At 44.4% G+C, this 19099-nt stretch overlaps 1 protein-coding gene across 1 annotated transcript in view; it reads left to right on the forward strand.

The window, feature by feature from the left end:
- LOC145359951 (uncharacterized) overlaps nucleotides 1-19099 on the forward strand; it is a 141136-nt gene that overhangs the window by 23824 nt on the left and 98213 nt on the right. The window contains exon 2 of the mRNA XM_080214843.1: nucleotides 4487-4602. Coding sequence (XP_080070969.1) covers nucleotides 4500-4602 — 103 coding nt within the window. The 5' untranslated portion in view covers nucleotides 4487-4499. The remainder of the gene's footprint in view (nucleotides 1-4486; nucleotides 4603-19099) is intronic.

Raw genomic sequence — 19099 nt, forward strand, 5'->3', positions numbered from 1 at the left:
TGTTACGCCGTTGTTTAAGAAGGGTGCCAGGCAAAAGGCGGGGAATTACAGGCCGGTTAGTTTAACGTCTGTGGTAGGTAAAATGTTAGAATCCGTCATTAAGGAGGAAATTGCGAGGCATCTTGAAGGGAATTGCTTGATAGGGCAGACGCAACACGGTTTCATTAAAGGGAAGTCGTGTCTGACAAATTTACTGGAGTTCTATGAGGATGTGTCTAGGGCGGTGGATAGAGGAGAGCCGGTGGATGTGGTCTTTCTGGATTTTCAGAAGGCGTTTGATAAGGTACCTCACAAGAGGTTACTGCAGAAGGTCAGAGGACATGGAGTTGGGGGTAGGGTGTTAGCGTGGATAGAGGATTGGTTGTCAAATAGGAGGCAGAGAGTGGGGGTCAATGGGTGCTATTCGGATTGGCGGTTGGTGACTAGTGGGGTGCCCCAGGGGTCGGTGCTGGGGCCTCAGCTATTTACCATTTATATAGAACATAGAACATAGAACATTACAGCGCGGAACAGGCCCTTCGGCCCACAATGTTGCGCCGACCAGTCTTATTTTTAAAAAAAGAACATTGACCCACTAATCTAAACCACTCCTTTTTCGTCCATAAACCTATCCACCAATCTCTTAAACGCCCCCAAACTAGGCGCATTTACAACTGCAGCAGGCAGGGCATTCCAGTCCCTCACCACCCTCTGGGTAAAGAACCTACCCCTGACATCCGTCCTATAACTACCCCCCCTTAATTTAAAGCCATGCCCCCTCGTGCTAGATTTCTCCATCCGAGGAAACAGGCTATCACCATCCACCCTATCTAAACCTCTAATCATCTTATATGTTTCTATAAGATCCCCTCTTAGCCGCCTTCTTTCCAGTGAAAACAACCCCAAATCCCTCAGTCTCTCCTCATAGGACCTCCCCTGCATACCAGGCAACATCCTGGTAAACCTCCTCTGCACCCTCTCCAAAGCCTCCACATCCTTCCTGTAATGTGGGGACCAGAACTGCACACAGTACTCCAAGTGCGGCCGCACCAGAGTTGTGTACAGATGCAACATGACGCTGCGACTCCTAAATTCAATCCCCCTACCAATAAACGCCAAGACACCGTATGCCTTCTTAACAACCTTATCTACTTGATTCCCAACTTTCAGGGATCTATGTACACATACACCTAGATCCCTCTGCTCCTCCACTCTATTCAAAGTCCTCCCGTTAGCCCTATACTCAACACATCTGTTATTCCTACCGAAATGGATTACCTCACACTTCTCCGCATTAAACTCCATCCGCCACCTCGCGGCCCAGCTCTGCAACCTGTCCAAGTCACCCTGCAAACTTCGACACCCTTCCTCACAATCTACCACACCTCCGACTTTGGTGTCATCAGCAAACTTACTAATCCACCCAACTATACCCTCATCCAGATCATTAATAAAGATTACGAACAGCAGTGGCCCCAAAACAGATCCCTGAGGCACACCACTCGTAACCGAACTCCATGATGAATAATTACCATCAACCACCACCCTCTGTCTCCTATCTGCTAACCAATTCCTGATCCAAGTACCTAAATTACCACCAATCCCATACATCTGCATTTTCTGCAGAAGCATACCATGGTGAACCTTATCAAACGCCTTACTAAAATCCATATATACCACATCTACTGCCTTATAGATGATCTGGAGGAGGGAACCGAGTGTAGGGTGTCGAAATTTGCTGATGACACCAAGATTGGGGGAAAGGCAAATTGTGCGGAGGGTGTGGAGAGTCTGCAGAAGGATCTAGATAGGCTGGGCGAATGGGCCAGGAAATGGCAAATGGAATTTAATGTTGGCAAGTGTGAGGTGGTACACTTTGGTAGGAAGAATGGTAGGAAGGACTATTACTTACGTGGCGAAAAACTGCAGCAGGCAACGGTGCAGAGGGACCTCGGGGTCCTTGTGCATGAATCGCAAAAACCCAGCTTGCAGGTGCAGCAGGTGGTCAGGAAGGCGAATGGGATGCTGGCCTTCATAGCGAGGGGGATTGAATATAAAAGTAGGGAGGTCTTGCTGCAGCTGTATAGGGCATTGGTGAGGCCGCAGCTGGAGTACTGTGTGCAGTTTTGGGCGCCGCACCTGCGCAAGGATATTTTGGCCCTGGAGGGAGTGCAGAGGAGGTTTACTAGGCTGATACCGGAGTTGAGGGGATTGAGCTATGAGGAGAGGCTGAATAAACTAGGCTTGTACTCGTTAGAGTTTAGAAGAATGAGGGGAGATCTCATTGAGACGTATAAGATGATGAATGGGATGGATAGGATAGAGGTGGAGAGACTCTTCCCGCTCAGAAAGGACAGTAGGACTAGGGGGCACAGCCTCAAGATAAAGGGGAGGCGGTTTAGAACGGAGTTGAGGAGGAACTTCTTCACTCAAAGGGTGGTGAATCTCTGGAATTCTCTGCCCGTTGAAGTGGTGGAGGCTGCCTCGCTAAATATTTTTAAGAAGCGGGTTGATGGGTTTTTGATAAGAGAAGGGATTAAGGGTTATGGGGAGAGGGCGGGAAAGTGGAACTGAGCCACGACAGATCAGCCATGATCTTATTGAATGGCGGGGCAGGCTCGAAGGGCTAGATGGCCTACTCCTGCTCCTATTTCTTATGTTCTTATGTTCTTATGGAGTACTGTGTGCAGTTTTGGGCGCCGCACCTGCGCAAGGATATTTTGGCCCTGGAGGGAGTGCAGAGGAGGTTTACTAGGCTGATACCGGAGTTGAGGGGGTTGAGCTATGAGGAGAGGCTGAATAAACTAGGCTTGTACTCGTTAGAGTTTAGAAGAATGAGGGGAGATCTCATTGAGACGTATAAGGTGATGAATGGGATGGATAGGATAGAGGTGGAAAGACTCTTCCCGCTCAAAAAAGACAGTAGGACTAGGGGGCACAGCCTCAAGATAAAGGGGGGGCGGTTCAGAACGGAGTTGAGGAGGAACTTCTTCACTCAAAGGGTGGTGAATCTCTGGAATTCTCTGCCCGTTGAAGTGGTGGAGGCTGCCTCGCTAAATATTTTTAAGATGCGGGTTGATGGGTTTTTGATAAGAGAGGGGATTAAGGGTTATGGGGAGAGGGCGGGAAAGTGGAACTGAGCCACGACAGATCAGCCATGATCTTATTGAATGGCGGGGCAGGCTCGAAGGGCCAGATGGCCTACTCCTGCTCCTATTTCTTATGTTCTTGTGTTCTTATCCAGATCTCTCTGCAGACTTTCCGTGCTTTCCACGCAATTTGCTTTTCCATTCATCTTTGTGTCATCAGCAAATTTCGTTACCCTACACTCAGCCCCCTCCTCCAGATCATCTATGTAAATGGTAAACAGTTGAGGGCCCAGCACCGATCCTTGCGGCACTCCACTAGTCACCAACTGCCAACCAGAAGAGCACCCATGGATTCCAACTCTCTGCTTTCCTCTATCCTCTATCCACGCTAACACCTTACACCCAACTCCATGCACCCTAACCTGCAGCAACCTTTTGTGAGGCACCTTATCAAACGCCTTTTGGAAATCTAAAAACACCACATCCACTGGTTCTCCTCTCTACCGCACTAGTCACATCCTCATAGAAATCCAATAAATTTGTTAAACACGACTTCCCCTTCACGAATCCGTGCTGCGTCTGCTTGATCAAACTGTTTTTTTCTAGGTGCCTCGTTATTTCTTCTTTGATGACAGATTCTAGCATTTTCCCAACTATGGACGTTCAACTAACTGGCCTATAATTTCCTGCCTTTTGTTTGCTACCTTTTTTAAACAGTGGCGTAACATTATCTGTTTTTCCAATCTTCTGGCACTTCCCCAGAGTCCAGCGAATTTTGATAAATAATTACCAAGGCATCCACTATCACCTCAGCCATTTCTTTCAGAACCCTGGGATGCATTCCATCCGGTCCGGGGGACTTGTCTACCTTCAGTTAGTCTATCAAGCACTACCTCTCTAGTGACAGTAAATGCATTAAGGACCTCATCTCCTACCATCCTTCTATCTTTAATATTCGGCAAGCTATTTGTGTCCTCCTCCATGAAGACCAACACAAAAAACTTATTTAAAGCCTCAGCCATTTCCTCGTCACCCATCGCTAAATCCCCCCTCTCGTCCTCCAAGGGTCCAACATTCACTCTAGCCAGCTTCTTTATATATTTGTAAAATCTTTTACTATCATTTTTTATATTTAGGCTAGTTTAGCTTCATACTAAGCTAAACTTCATGTTCAAAGCTTCATGTTCTTTGTTCTTTGTATAGATTTTGCCCTTCTAGGCACAAAAACTTTAAATTAAACCCACTAAAAAGATTCCCTTTTTAATGTTTACCAGTGCAAATATAAATTCCTTAAAACTACCTTTGTTTCCCTAAGACATTTTCCAGTCGCCATATCGGAATTTAAACTCAAGTTTCCAGACAATAGGTCTGGCCTATTACTCGATTGGTAACAACTATTATGTTACCTTTTCTGGTAGGTTAAAATCGGGGATGCGAAACAGAACAAACTTGGATGAGTGCAGAGATTTTGGAGGGCTGAAGCAGGACACAAGGAAAGCGAGGAGCAATGTAATGGAAGAATTTGAAAATAAAGGTAAGAATTTTAAAATCAGGCATTGTCAGACAGGAAACAATTGTGTGTCAACAAGCACAGGGATGGTAGAAAAATGTGACTTGGTATAAAGTAGGATATGTGCTGCAGTGTTTGATGAAGTCCATTAGACCATAAGACATAGGAGCAAAATTAGGCCACTTGACCCATCGAGTCTACTTCATCATTCAATCATGGCTGATATTTCTCTCATCCCCATTCTCCTGTCATTTCCCTATAACTCCTGATCTCTTAAATAATCAAGAACCTATCTATCTCTGTATTAAAGACGCTCAATGACCTGGCCTCCACAGTCTTCTGCAGCAAAGAGTTCCACAGATTCACCACTCTCTGGTCGAAGAAATTCCTCCTCACCTCTTTTAAAGGATCGTCCATTTAGTTTGTGGTTGTGCCTACTAGTTCTAGTTTTTTCTATGAGTGGAAACATCCTCTCCACATACACTCTCTCCAAGCCTTGTAGTATCCTGTAAGTTCCAATAAAATCCCCCTCATCCTTCTAACCTCGGACGACTACAGACCCAGAGTTCTCAACCGTCAAACTCTTCATTCCAGGGAGCATTCTCCTCTGAATCTCCTCTGGACCCTTTCCAAGGCCAGCACATCCTTCCTTAGATACGGGGCCCATAACTGTTTACTATACTCCAAATGCGGTCTAACCAGATCCTTATCCTGATTTTGTATTCTAGCCCTCTCAACATGAATGCTAACATTGCATTTGCTTTCCTAACTGGCAACTGAACCTGCATGTTAACCTTAAGAGAATTTTGAACAAGGACTCCCAATCCCTATGTGTTTCTGATTTCCTAAGCATTTCCCCATTTAGAAAATAGTCTATGCTGCCATTCCTCCTTCCAAGTGCATAATCTCACACTTTTCCACATTGTATTCCATCTGCCACTTCTTTGCCCACTCTTCTAATCTGTCCAAGTCCTTTTGCAGCCCTCCTGCTTCCTCAATATTATCTGTCCCTCTACATATCTTTTATCATCCGCAAACTTAGCAAATAGTGCCTTCAGTTCCTTCTTCCAAATAATTAATGTATATTTTGAAAAGTTGTGGTCCCAGCACCGACCCCTGAGGCACACCACTAGTCACCAGCAGCCATCCTGAAAAAGACCCTTTTATCTCCACTCTTTGCCTTCTGTCAGTCAGCCAATCCTCTATCCATGTCAGGACTTATTCTTAATACCATGGCTCTTATTTAACAGTCTCCTATGCGGCACCTTATCAAAGGCCTTTGAGAAATCTTAATAAATCACGTCCACTGGTTCTCCTTTATCTAACTCATAGAGTCATAGAGGATTAGAGCATTGAAACAGGCCCTTCTGCCCAATTTGTCCATGCTGTCCTTTTTTTTAAACCCCTAAGCTAATCCCAATTGCCTGCATTTGGCCTATATCCCTCTATACACATCATACCCACGTAACTGTCTAAATGCTTTTTAAAAGATAGAATTGTACCCGCCTCTACTACTACCTCTGGCAGCTTATTCCAGACACTTACCACCCTTTGTGTGAAAAAATTGCCCTCTGGACACTTCTGTATCTCTCCCCTCTCACCTTAAACCTATGCCCTCTAATTTTAGACTCCCCTACCTTTGGGAAAAGATATTGACTATCTAGCTGATCTGCGCCCCTCATTATTTTATAGACCACTATAAGATCACCCCTCTGTCTTCTACCCTCCAGAGAAAAAAATCTCAGTCTATCCAGCCTCTCCTTATAACTCAAATCATCGTCCCAGTAGCATCTTAGTAAATATTTTCTGCACTCTTTCTTCCTTGTTGCCTCCTCAAATAACTCTTAACAGATTTGTCAGGCATGACCTTCCCTTGGTGAAACCATGCTGACTCAGTCCTATTTTATCATGCACTTCCAAGTATTCAAGTTTGTATGGAAGTTGAAAAGCTGTCTGGAGAACTTTGATGCACTTTTGTAGTTTTTCTAAATGTAAAGTTACAACACTGATATATTACTGAACGCAACTGTTAAATTTAAAAATAATATAATTTATTTAAATATACAATAAAATCAGGTTATGGACATTTTAGTTAATTAAAAAAACTAAGAAATTCTGGCCATCAGATATGTCCAAACATACTCTGGAGGTTCTGTATTTCTGTTGATATAGTCTGCCTATAATATGGAATATCCAACTTCAGTGAAAAACTCATTATTCATTTTGGGGTTAGTGAGTACAGCTTTAAATTTCAGTTAGATTTTAAAGCCTAGAATATTCAGAACATCATATAGTTTGAGAAATAAATGTATGAATTTTGGTTCAAATTTTGTTGTTGTTGGTTTCTGTCCCCCAATTCGAGGATGACACCTACTCAGTGTCGTGAGTTTCTATCATGGGTCTTGATTTGAGTGAACAGCATTCTTGACCTGCAGATCTTTGGACACAAGGGGCAGGACATCTTGCGAGATTGTGGGATCTGGTGTGCAGGATTTGCTTCCTTATATTTCCTTTTCTTTTCCTGTTCTGTCTTTTTGTTAAGAAATTAGCACTCAAAGTGTGATGCAGCTTGATAGACGTGTTGTTGCTATTCTGAATAAGTGATAGTAAACTCCTCCCAGTAATTAATGTTAATACTCTTCAAAGTGTTTTTTTGTAATAATTGCTAATAGTTTTCTTTGCACCTTGCTGGTCATATTCGTAAAATGAGAATCCACATCTCATTTGTTGTTCATGACATGTCCAAATATTTATCTTTAATTTATCTAATGATTTTTGAGCTGTACAAGCCAGGTATGTTTCCTTTAAATATAACCTGTTTCTTTTGCACTTCCTATTTGAACATTTTTGTTAGTACTTTTCAAATAAAAATTGCAAAAACAGTATTGAAGGGAATAATTTTTGTTTGCATATTTATCATCCACAAATGAGCCCCTTTTTTGTTAGTTAACAATCAGCTAAAAGAAATTATCTTTCACATGGGAATTTTAAAGCAAAATAGATCACACCACCTAAGAAAGATGAGGTGGAAAAGCTCAGGTCATTGATTTCAAGGGCAAGAACCTGACATTTTATCAGGACAACATAAAGATAATTCTTACACTTGATTCTTTAACATGGTGAAACAACCGGAACAAATGTTTTATCTCTAAAACTGAGATATAACATTTGATGTACTTTAATACTTAGAAGACGTGCACTGAACCTCTGAGTTTAACTCCTATGTTTTGATATCAAGAGAATTCCCAGTCTTAGTTGACATATTAAAGACCAAATTGTCTCAAATAAAAGTTACAGTTGAATCAGTAAGCAAGTTACCTGAGCTGTATTCAAGGAAACTCTAGGCATGTGGAATGGGAAAAATAACTTATTACTTAGCAATTTAAAAAAAATTACTGTAACTTTTGAATAATTTAATGGATATGTTCTGGACTATTGAGTTAATATAGCCTTCATGTAAATCCTTTACCTAAAACCAAAAATTGTATGCTAGTCTTTTGAAAATTGGCTAGCTATGCCTGTGATGTCTGTGCCTGGGCTGTGTGGGATGCTCATCTGTATATCCTTTTGCAATGTGATGGCATGAGATTTTGGCTTTTTCCATTCTTTTTTCATGCTGCCAATTGTCTTGGCTATGGTGCCTTGATTTGCGTTTGGTAGTTCTTTCATGTGCGACAGCACAATGAGGGGAAAACTCTCTTCCTTTTCTCCTAACTTTAGATTGAGCCTTTCTTAAAGCTAGTTTCTTTTTTTCCCATTCTTCCTCTTGCAGCTGCCTCTGCATCCTTTCTTTTTCTGCACGTTCAATGTTTCTTCTGTCTCTTCTGTCAAATGCTTCTGCAATTAATCTAACTCTATCCTTTCTTCTCATACGCGGTGCTAGCTTCTCCAGTGAAGATGTAGCCTCCAACCTGAATTGTTTCTGTTTTGAATTGTTCCTATTTTGCTTACGTCTCATCTCTTGGCCTGCATGTTTTGAATTGTGATGGCCTTGGCATTTTTCACAGAACCGCCAGGGATACTGAGCTGGAATCCTGAATGTGTCAATATCACTAAAGTTAGAAATTGGTGCAATAGGCTGTGGAGAAAAAAATCTTAATTACTTAATCTTGAAGGGGTAAATTGATCCTTTAAAAACATTATTTGATACCCATTACATATGGACATTTAAACATGTCATGATCTTACTTCAAAATTTTAAGTTTTAGGAGGGTGAAAGAACAGAGCCACCTGGGAGTTAATTTATGTTAGTTTTTGAAGATTGCAGAACAAATTGATAACGCTGTTCAAATCCCAAGATTTAAAAAATAGAGGCACTAAATACAACAGCAAAGAAGTTTTACTAAACCTTTATAAATTACTGGTAGGCTTCATTTGCTGACCAAAAGAGAAAATGCTCGAAAATCTCAGCAGGTCTGGCAGCATCTGTAAGGAGAGAAAAGAGCTGATGTTTCGAGTCCTGATGACCCGTGAATTGTGTCCAATTCAAGGCATTACATTTTAGAAAGAATGTCAAGGGGTCAGAAACATAGAAGTATATAGAGAAAGCTTAAAAGAAGGCCTCTGGTCATTGTGTCAGTGCCTACAGATAAAGAGCTATCCAGCCTAATCCCGCTTTCCAGCTTTTGATCCATTAATTCCGGTGGATTTTGGCACTTCAAATGCATGACAAAGTATTTTTTATTTGTGACTTGGGTTTTTCCCTCTATCATCTTTTCAGTCAGTGAGTTCTAGACCCTCTGGCAAAATAAATCCTCAATTCCCCTCTCTAATCTTCTACTTGTTACTTTAAATCTGTATCCTCTGTTTTTTTGTTACTCTTTCGTGGGATGTAAGCGACGCTGGTTGGGCTAACATTTATTGCCCACTTCTGATTGTCAGTGGCTTTCTAGCCCATTTCAGAGGGAGTTTAAGAATCAACCAATTGCTGTTAATATGAAGTCACACATATGCAATGAAGGCAAGACTTCTTTCTCTAAAAGACATGAATGACCCAGATGAGTTTTTATAATAATAGTTTCATGGTCATCATTAAGACTTTTAATTCCAGATTTTATTCAAATTTCGCTATCTGCTTTGGTGGTTTCTGGTTGCTAGCCCAGCTACAATATCACTATGCCATTGCTTCCCCTCAATTGACACGCTGCAAAGAAAAATATCCACTTGACCTCATTCTCACTGACCCATAGATGTAGCTCTCTATGACAGTTTTGGTGGGAGTGACCACTACACAATCCTTGTGGAGACAAAATCCTGTCTTCACATGAGGATACTCTCCATTGTGTTGTGTGGCACTACCACCGTACTAAATGGGATAGATTTTGAATCTATCTAGCAACTCATAACTGGGCAACCATGAGATGCTGTGGGCCATCATCAGCAGCAGAAGTGTATGTACTCAATCACAATCTGGCCGGGATACAAGCAAATTACTGCGGATGCTGGAATCAGAAACCAAAAGAGAAAATGCTGTAAAATTTCAGCAGATCTGGCAGCATCTCTAAGGAGAGAAAAGAGCTGATGTTTCAAGTCCAGATGACCCTTTGTCAAAGCTTTGTCACAATCTGGGCTGGTCTGGCATATTCCCATTCTACCATTACCACCATGTACCATTTAGTTCAATGAGGAATGCAGGAGGGCATGCCAGGAGCAGCATCATGCTTACCTAAAAATGAGGTGACAACGTACAACACAGGACTACTTGCACAGCAAACAGCATTAACAGCAAATTGCAGATAGAGCTAAGTGGTTCCACAATCTCCTGATCAGATCTGATCCAGCTGTGACAATTGTTTATGATTTACATAGATGATTTGGAGTTGGAGATCAAGGGTAGTGTGTCAAAATTTGCAGATGACACTAAGATGACACTAGTGTGCAGAGGATGCTGAAATCTGGCAAAGGGATATAGATAATCTAAGTGAGTGAGTGAAGGTCTGGCAGTTGGAGTACAATATTGGTAAATATGAGGTCATACATTTTGGTCGGAATAATAGCAAAATGGACTATTATTTAAATGGTAAAAAATTTCAGCATGCTGCTGTGCAGAAGGACCTGGGTGTCCTTGTGCAAGAATCTCAAGGAGTTGGTTTGCAGGTGCAGCAGGTAATTAAGAAGGCAAATGGAATTTTGATCTTCATTGCTAGAGGGATGGAGTTTAAAAACAGCAAAGTTATGTTGTAGCTGTAAAAGGTGCTGGTGAGGCCACACCTGGGGTACAGTTTTGGTCTCCTTACTTGAGAAAGGATATACTGGCCCTGGAGCGGGTGCAGAGGAAATTCACTAGGTTGATTCCGGAGTTGAGAGGGTTGGCTTATGAGGAGACACTGAGTAGTCTGTGGCTATACTCATTGGAATTCAGAAGAATGAGGGGAGATCTTATAGAAACATATAAGATTATGAAGGGAATAGCTAAGATAGAAGCAGGGAAGTTTTTTCCACTGGCGGGTGAAACTAGAACCAGGGAGCATAGCCTCAAAATAAAGGGAAGCCGATTTAGGACTGAGTTGAGGAGGAACTTCTTCACACAAAGGGTTATGAATCTGTCGAATTCCCTGCCGAGTGAAGCAGTTGAGGCTACCTCATTGAATGTTTTTAAAGCAAGGAAAGATAAATTTTTGAACAGTGAAGGAATTAAGAGTTATGGTGAGCAAGCGGGTAAGTGGAGTTGAGTCCTGGCATATTCCCATTCTACCATTACCACCATGTACCATTTAGTTCAATAAGGAATGCAGGAGGGCATGCCAGGAGCAGCATCGTGCTTACCTAAAAATGAGGTGACAATGTTCGACACAGGACTACTTGCACAACAAACAGCATTAATAGCAAATTCCAGTTGCCTTCTTAATTACCTGCTGCACCTGCAAACCAACTCCTTGAGATTCTTGCACAAGGACACCCAGGTCCTTCTGCACAGCCACATGCTGAAATTTTTTACCATTTAAATAATAGTCCATTTTGCTATTATTCCTACCAAAATAGATGACCTCACATTTACTAATATTGTACTCCATCTGCCAGACCCTCACTCACTCACTTAGATTATCTATATCCCTTTGCCAGATTTCAGCATCCTCTGCACACTAGTGTCATCTGCGAATTTTGACACACTACGTTTGATCCCCAACTCCAAATCATCTATGTAAATCATAAACAATTGTCACAGCTGGATCAGCCATGATCTTATTGAATAGCGGAACAGGCTCGAGGGGCCAGATGGCCTACTCCTGATCCTAGTTCTTATGTTCTTATTAACCAATTCAGTGGTGGGGGTATCCCAGCGCATCAGTGCAAAAGACTAGACAGAAGCATTTGCAACAATCTTCAGCCAAATGCTGGGTGGATAATCTGTTGTCCTGTGGAGATCCATAGCAACACAGATTTTAGTCTTCAGCCAACTCAGTTCACTCAATGTAATATCAAGAAATATCTGAAGGCAGTGGATACTGCAAATGCAGTGGGCCCTGACAAAACTTTGGCAGTAGAACTGAAACCTTATGGCACATCTCTCATCAAGCTGTCCCAGAACAGCTACAAGGTCGGCATCTACCCAGCAATGTGGATAATTTCCCAGTTATGTCCTGTACACAAAAAGCACACGTACCAACTAACTCAAAAACAGTTTCTTCCCTGCTGCCATCAGATTTTTGAACGGACCTGCCATATATTAAACTGATCTTTCTCGACACCCTATCTGCAACTGCAGCCTATATTCTGCACCCCCTCCTTTCCTTATCATTGATGTACTCTGAACGGTATGTTTTGTCTGTATAGAGTGCGAGAAACAATACTTTTCACTGTATCCCAATGCATGTGACAATAATAAATCAAATCAAAAGAATATTCAACTCAGTCAATTACCACCCCTTTGATCTACGAAGTGATGGAAGCGGTCACCAACAGTGCCAGAGGGCATTTGCTGAGCAATAACCAGCTCACTGATTCCAGTTCCACCAGCGCCACTGAGTTCCTGATCTTATTACAACCTCGGTTCAAATATCAGTTATATAAAAAAAAGGTCCTTGTTCAAATATCGGTTTTATAAAACCTTGATTAGGCCACATTTAGAGTATTGCTGGCAGTTCTGATCTTCACACTATTAAAAGCTTGTTGAAGCTTTGGAAGAGTGCAAAGAAGATTCACTAGGATATTATCTGATCTCAAGGGTGTTGGCTATGGGGAGAGGTTGAATAAACTAGGATTGTTTTCACTGGAAATATGCAGGTTGAGGGGAGACCTGATAGAGGTCTACAAAATTATTATGAGAGGCACAGACAGGATGAATAATCAGAGGCTTTTTACAAGGGAGGAAGTGTCAACAACAAGGGGGCACAGGTTCAAGGTGAGAGGGGCAAAGTTTAAGGGAGATTTGTGGGGAAATTCCTCACGCAGAGTGGTGTGTGCCTGGAACGTGCTGCCAGAGGATGTGATGGAAGCGGGCCCATAGCAACATTTAAGAGGCATCTGGATGGATACATGAATAGAGAGGGAATAGAGGGATATGAACCCAGTAAGGACAGAAGGCTTTTTTTAACTTAGTTAGGTATCATGATAGCACAGGCGTAGAGGACCAAAGGGCATGTTCCTGTGCAGTACTTTTTCTTGTTTTTTCCTTTTTCTTTGTTAGAGAACTGAATTCCAAAGGTGAGGTGAGAGTGCCTGACCTTGGCATCAAGTTCTAACCACAATTTACAAGGCACAAGTCAAAGGTCGAATTCTCCTAAAAAAATTCGAAGTGCCGAATTCACATAAAAACTAGAGTAAATTCTGCTTTTTTCCACTAGGAGTTTAAAATAGAATTTCCCGCACCCTGTGCACTGCTGAGTGCACCAGCGTGAACTACGTTCAAATTCATTGGGTGTGGCCTATTCTGGCTGGGTGGTCGGCAGCATAGAGTTGAGCAGGCCACTGCACATGCGCCAACCTGTTAGTGCCAAAATTGGCACATGTGCAGTGGGGCCTGTCTGCCGGCCTTTTGATTGCTGGCCACTTTGATCGCTGGCCAACCCTGTGGCCTCTGCATTGCCGGCCATGCAACCCTCTGCAGCCCCGATGCTGGCTCTTTTAACGTGTCTAGCCACTGCCTTGATCTTCCACCCCTGGCAGCCCTGATCTCCTCCTAGAAGGTTCCCCCGCCTGCAATGTGCACTCCCATCCCTCCCAGTCCCGTCCACCCCGAAGATTGCCCCCCCCCAACCCCGATGGCTAGCCCCAATCACTGGCCTCACTCCTTCCCCTACTGATCCCCACTGCAGAGTGGCAGTGAGACCCTGCTACCCCCACCAATTGTCCTCCCAGAGGCCCTGCCCCTATCAGGCCCAGCCCCTATTAGGCCCCATCCCCTTGGCACTGCCTGATGCCCAATGGGCAGTGCAAGATGCACCCTGAGCATTGACACTTTGCCCCTTGGATAGTGCCAGGGATCCAGGTTGGCACTGCCACAATGATAATGCCAAGGTAGCATCACCCCAGTGCCAGCCCTCTGAGGTTCACGATTGCGTGCTGCACCCCCCCCGCCCCCCCCCCCCCACTTCTTTTCAGTGGGGTCGGGCTGTCAGCTGCCTGCAAGTGGAGAGCTATTGTAAACCCTGTTGGAGTGAACCATTTCTGGCGGGAGTTGGGGGGAAGAGTCTAGCCGGCCCGGTATTCAAGAAGGATATGAAGGCTTTGGAGAGGGTTCAGAAAAGAATTACCAAAACGTTGCCTGGTATGGAGGGCATTAGCTATGAAGGGAGGGTGGAGAAACTTGGTTTTTTCTCACTGGAACGATGGAGGTTGAGGGGCTACCTGATAAAAGTTTACAAGATTATGAGGGGCATGGACAGAGTGGATAGTCAGAAGCTTTTTCCCAGGGTGGAAGAGTCAATTACTAAGAGGCATAGGTTTAAGGTGTGAGGGGAAAGGTTTAAAGGAAATGTACAAGGCAATTTTGTTGCACAGAGACTTGTGGTTGCCTGGAACTCGCTGCCCGGGGAGGTAGTGGAAGCAAATACGAAAGTGACATTTAAGGGGCGTCTGGATAAATACATGAATAGGATGGAAGTGGAGGGATATAGTCCTCAAAGGGGGTTTTAGTTCACACAGGCAGCATGGTTGGTGCAGGCCTGGAGGGCCAAAGGGCCTGTTCTTCTGCTATAATTTTCTTTGTTCTTTGTTTATTGTTGTAATGCGCAGGTTAGCTGGATCTGTCATACTAAATTGACCGTTAATGTTAGGGGGATTAGCAGAGTAAATACGTGGGGTTACGGGGATAGAATCTGGGTGGGATTGTTGTTGGTGCAGGCTCGATGGGCTGAACTGCCTCCTTCTGTATTGTATGGTTTTTATGATTCTATGATTAATATATAATCATGAAAAGCATTTGACCTAATACTGAGACCTTAAGCCCAATTTTACCATCAAGTTGCACCTGATTGCGGGCGCAAAAACTTGGTGAAGTCAGGTGTGAGGTGAGTAGCGCAATCTGCTCCAGTTCCCCCTTTACCAAGGCCCAATAATGGTCACAATCAGGTCCGCGCCTGGAACATTTAAATGTATTTGCATGCATTTAAATTAACTTAATGGGCTGCATGCCTAACCTTAACGGCACTTTCCCCCCTTTACCATTGCATGCTCCAAACAAAAGTCCGATTTAGATGCTCCAGCCAATGAGGAGGTAAGTGCTGAGGGGGCGGGCGGTGGAGGGGGGCAGGGCGGAGGGCGGAGGTTGTCCGCTGCCACTCTGCCTGTAATCAATGAGGGGGAACATAAGAACATAAGAAATAGGAGCAGGAGTAGGCCATCTAGCCCTTCGAGCCTGCCCCGCCATTCAATAAGATCATGGCTGATCTGAAGTGGCTCAGTTCCACTTTCCCGCTTTCTCCCCATAACCCTTAATCCCCTTGCCTACCAAAAACCTATCTACCCGCGTCTTAAATATATTTAGCGAGGTAGCCTCCACCACTTCAACGGGCAGAGAATTCCAGAGATTCACCACCCTTTGAGTGAAGAAGTTCCTCCTCAACTCTGGTCTAAACTGCCCCCTCCTTATCTTGAGGCTGTGCCCTCCAGTCCTGCTGTCCTTTCTGAGCGGGAAGAACCTCTCCACCTCTATCCTATCCATCCCTTTCATCATCTTATATGTCTCAATGAGATCCCCCCTCACCCTTCTAAACTCTAACGAGTACAAGCCCAGTCTATTCAGCCTCTCCTCAAAGCTCAACCCCCTCAACTCCGGTATCAGCCTAGTGAACCTCCTCTGCACTCCCTCCAAGGCCAAAATATCCTTGCGCAAGTGCAGGACCAAAACTGCACACAGTACTCCAGCTGCGACCTCACCAGTGCCCTGTACAGTTGCAGCAAGACCTCCCTACTTTTATATTCAATCCCCCTTGCTATGAAGGCCAGCATCCCATTTGCCTTCCTGACCACCTGCGGCATCTGTCGGCTGGGTTTTTGCGACTCATGCACAAGGACCCCGAGGTCCCTCTGCACTGTAGCATGCTGCAGCTTTTCGCCCTGTAAGTAGTAGTCCTTCCTACTATTATTCCTACCAAAGTGGATAACCTCACACTTGCCAACATTGTATTCCATCTGCCAGGTCCTCGCCCACTCGCTCAGCCTATCTAGATCCCTCTGCAGACTTTCCACACCCTCCGCACAATTTGCTGTTCCACTTATCTTTGTGTCATCGGCAAATTTCGACACCTTACACTTGGCTCCCTCCTCCAGATCATCTATATAAATGGTAAATAGCTGAGGCCCCAGCACCGATCCCTGGGGCACACTACTAGTCACCAACTGCCAATCCGAATAGCACCCATTGACACCCACTCTCTGCCTCCTATTTGACAGCCAATCCCCTATCCACGCTAACACCTTACCCCCAACTCCATGCCCCCTAACCTTCTGTAACAACCTTTTGTGCGGCACCTTATCAAATGCCTTCTGAAAATCGAGAAACACCACATCCACCGGTTCCCCTCTATCCACCGCACTAGACACATCCTCATAGAATTCCAGTAAATTCGTCAGACATGACTTCCCCTTAACAAATCCATGCTGCGTCTGTGGCACGGACAGAGGGGGAGAGGGGCTGCGAACATTCTGGATGGCAGAGCGGGTCTGGGGATAAGGGGGTCAGTAATATTGCAGGAGTGGGGCAATGTCTATGGGAACCAGGGGAGTCATTATCTGCCCTGGAAGCGATGTGGCAGGAGTGCCGCATGCTATCTTTTTTTCTGCGCATGCTCAGTTGAAGGCGCTGATAGGATCTGCAGCATTTCAGGTGCGTCAAGCCCCGCCCACATGCTTTTGCAACATGATTTGGAATTGCTGATATTTTTTCAGGCAGACTGCGTGTGGGCATCTGAGCATGGATCTTAAAATGGGATCTGAAACACTCCCAGTTTCAAGTCTGCCTAGCACTTCGAATCAAGCACTTTGAATCACCAAGTCAGACAACATGATTGGTGTGGACTTGGAGGGCCAAAGGGTCTGTTCCTGTGCTGTAATTTTATTTGTTCTTTGTTCTTTTGGCAGTGGCCACTGGGCAGTGCCACACGGCAGGGTTAGTGGAGGACAGGCTGTGGGGGGGCAGTGCCAGGGCAGGGCCAATGTGGATGGAGTCTGTGGGGGTAGGCCAATTAGGGCAGGGCCTGTGGGGAGAGGGGGACCGCTGTCATTCTACATGCGATTGGTGGAGGAGAGTGACGGGGCTGACTTGGTTGGGGAGGAAGGGGATCCACAATTGGTCTGTGCAGTGGGGCCACAATCGTTCTGGGTGGTGGAGGGCCACACGCATGGGAGTGTGCATTTCCAACCACTTTCAGATCCCTAACACCTCTCAGGGTTATCGGGGACAAATGCTACCCACAGAGGAAGTGGCTGATGGCACCATGTGGTGGTCACAGAGTGCAGCAGAGATAAGATTCAGTAAGGTTTATGCCGTAACTTGCACTTTGGTAGAGCAAAACCATATGGTTGCTGAATGTGAGGTCACAGTGCCTGGATTGGTCTGGTGGAGCCTCTCAATACAATCCAATGGGATTTATGCATCATTGTTGTTTGCTGTGCTGTAACGGGGCGGGGGAACTGTCCAAGCAGCAAATGGAAGAACGGCACATGCAGACATTGAAGGGGATAAGGCTGAGGCGATCCTCAATGATGAGGATGTTGGATCTGATGCCTTGGTGATGTCCAGACAAGCGTGGGACACACCCATTGTCTTTGGATTCATGGAGATCGATGAGGACATCTAATGTGGACTCCCCATAATCTTCACTTGACATCAATGTGCATTGCACTCTTGTCTGACTGATGGCAGTGCCCATATCCCCTCTGTGATAAGATATCTATCTTAGCAAAGGCAGCAGAAGAGCAGATCCAGCAGAGGAGCAATCTGGGAGAAGTTGGGCAGTCATCTCGACTGTCTAGTAAGTAGCGGAAGAACCCCCCCCTCCGAGATAAACAGAAGGAATAGCATCCTTCAGGAATTGCATTGTTGATTAAGGATAATATTGATGCGATATTGAGGAACGATAGTGACACAGATGATGTAGAATCTGTATGGGTTGAGTTAATAAACAACAAGGGGCAAAAAACATTGGTGGGGATGGTACACAGACCACCAAACTATAGTGGTATTGTTGGGAAAAGCATTAGACAGGAAATCAGAGATGCATATGTTAAGGGAAAAGGAACATCTGTGGTTATGGGTGACTTTAATCTGCATATAGATTGGGAGAGTCAATTTTGTCATGGTACAATCGAGGAGGAATTTCTGGAGTACTTGCAGAATGGTTTTCTGGAGCAATGTGTTGAGGAACCAACAAGGGCACAGGCCATCTTGGATTGGGTTTTGTTCAATGCCAAACAGGAACAAACAACTTCTGGAGTTCACTTATTCATTCTTTAAATGCCTGCCATTGGCTGCCCACTGTTTTTCCTTTCAGTAATGTTTCCCAATCCATCATGGCCAATTCATGTCTCATACCATCATAGTCACCTTTATTGAGATTCAGGACCCCAGTCTCAGAATCAACTACATCGACCTTGACAAAATATTGTACCAGATCACTCATCTCCAAGGGTTCTCTCACAAAAACATTGCTAAATAATCCTGGGGATGAGTGATCTGGTACAATATTTTGTCAAGGTCGATGTAGTTGATTCTGAGACTGGGGTCCTGAATCTCAATAAAGGTGACTATGATGGTATGAGACATGAATTGGCCATGATGGATTGGGAAACATTACTGAAAGGAAAAACAGTGGACAGCCAATGGCAGGCATTTAAAGAATGAATAAGTGAACTCCAGAAGTTGTTTGTTCCTGTTTGGCACAAGAGCGGTAAGGGAATTGTGGTCAAATCGTGGCTTACAAGGGAAATTGGAGATAGGACAGGATTCTGCGATCTCGCTCAGGTGAGGCTCATAAAATCCTGCCGAGTCCAAATGAGAACTCTGTTGAGGCGGGCGAGGTGGTAAAATTCCGGCCACAGTATCAGATTCAATGAAGAAAGATACAAATTGGCAAGAAAAAGC

This window comes from Carcharhinus amblyrhynchos, chromosome 2 (assembly GCF_965287045.1).
Source record: "Carcharhinus amblyrhynchos chromosome 2, sCarAmb.v2.hapA, whole genome shotgun sequence".
Taxonomy (NCBI): domain Eukaryota; kingdom Metazoa; phylum Chordata; class Chondrichthyes; order Carcharhiniformes; family Carcharhinidae; genus Carcharhinus; species Carcharhinus amblyrhynchos.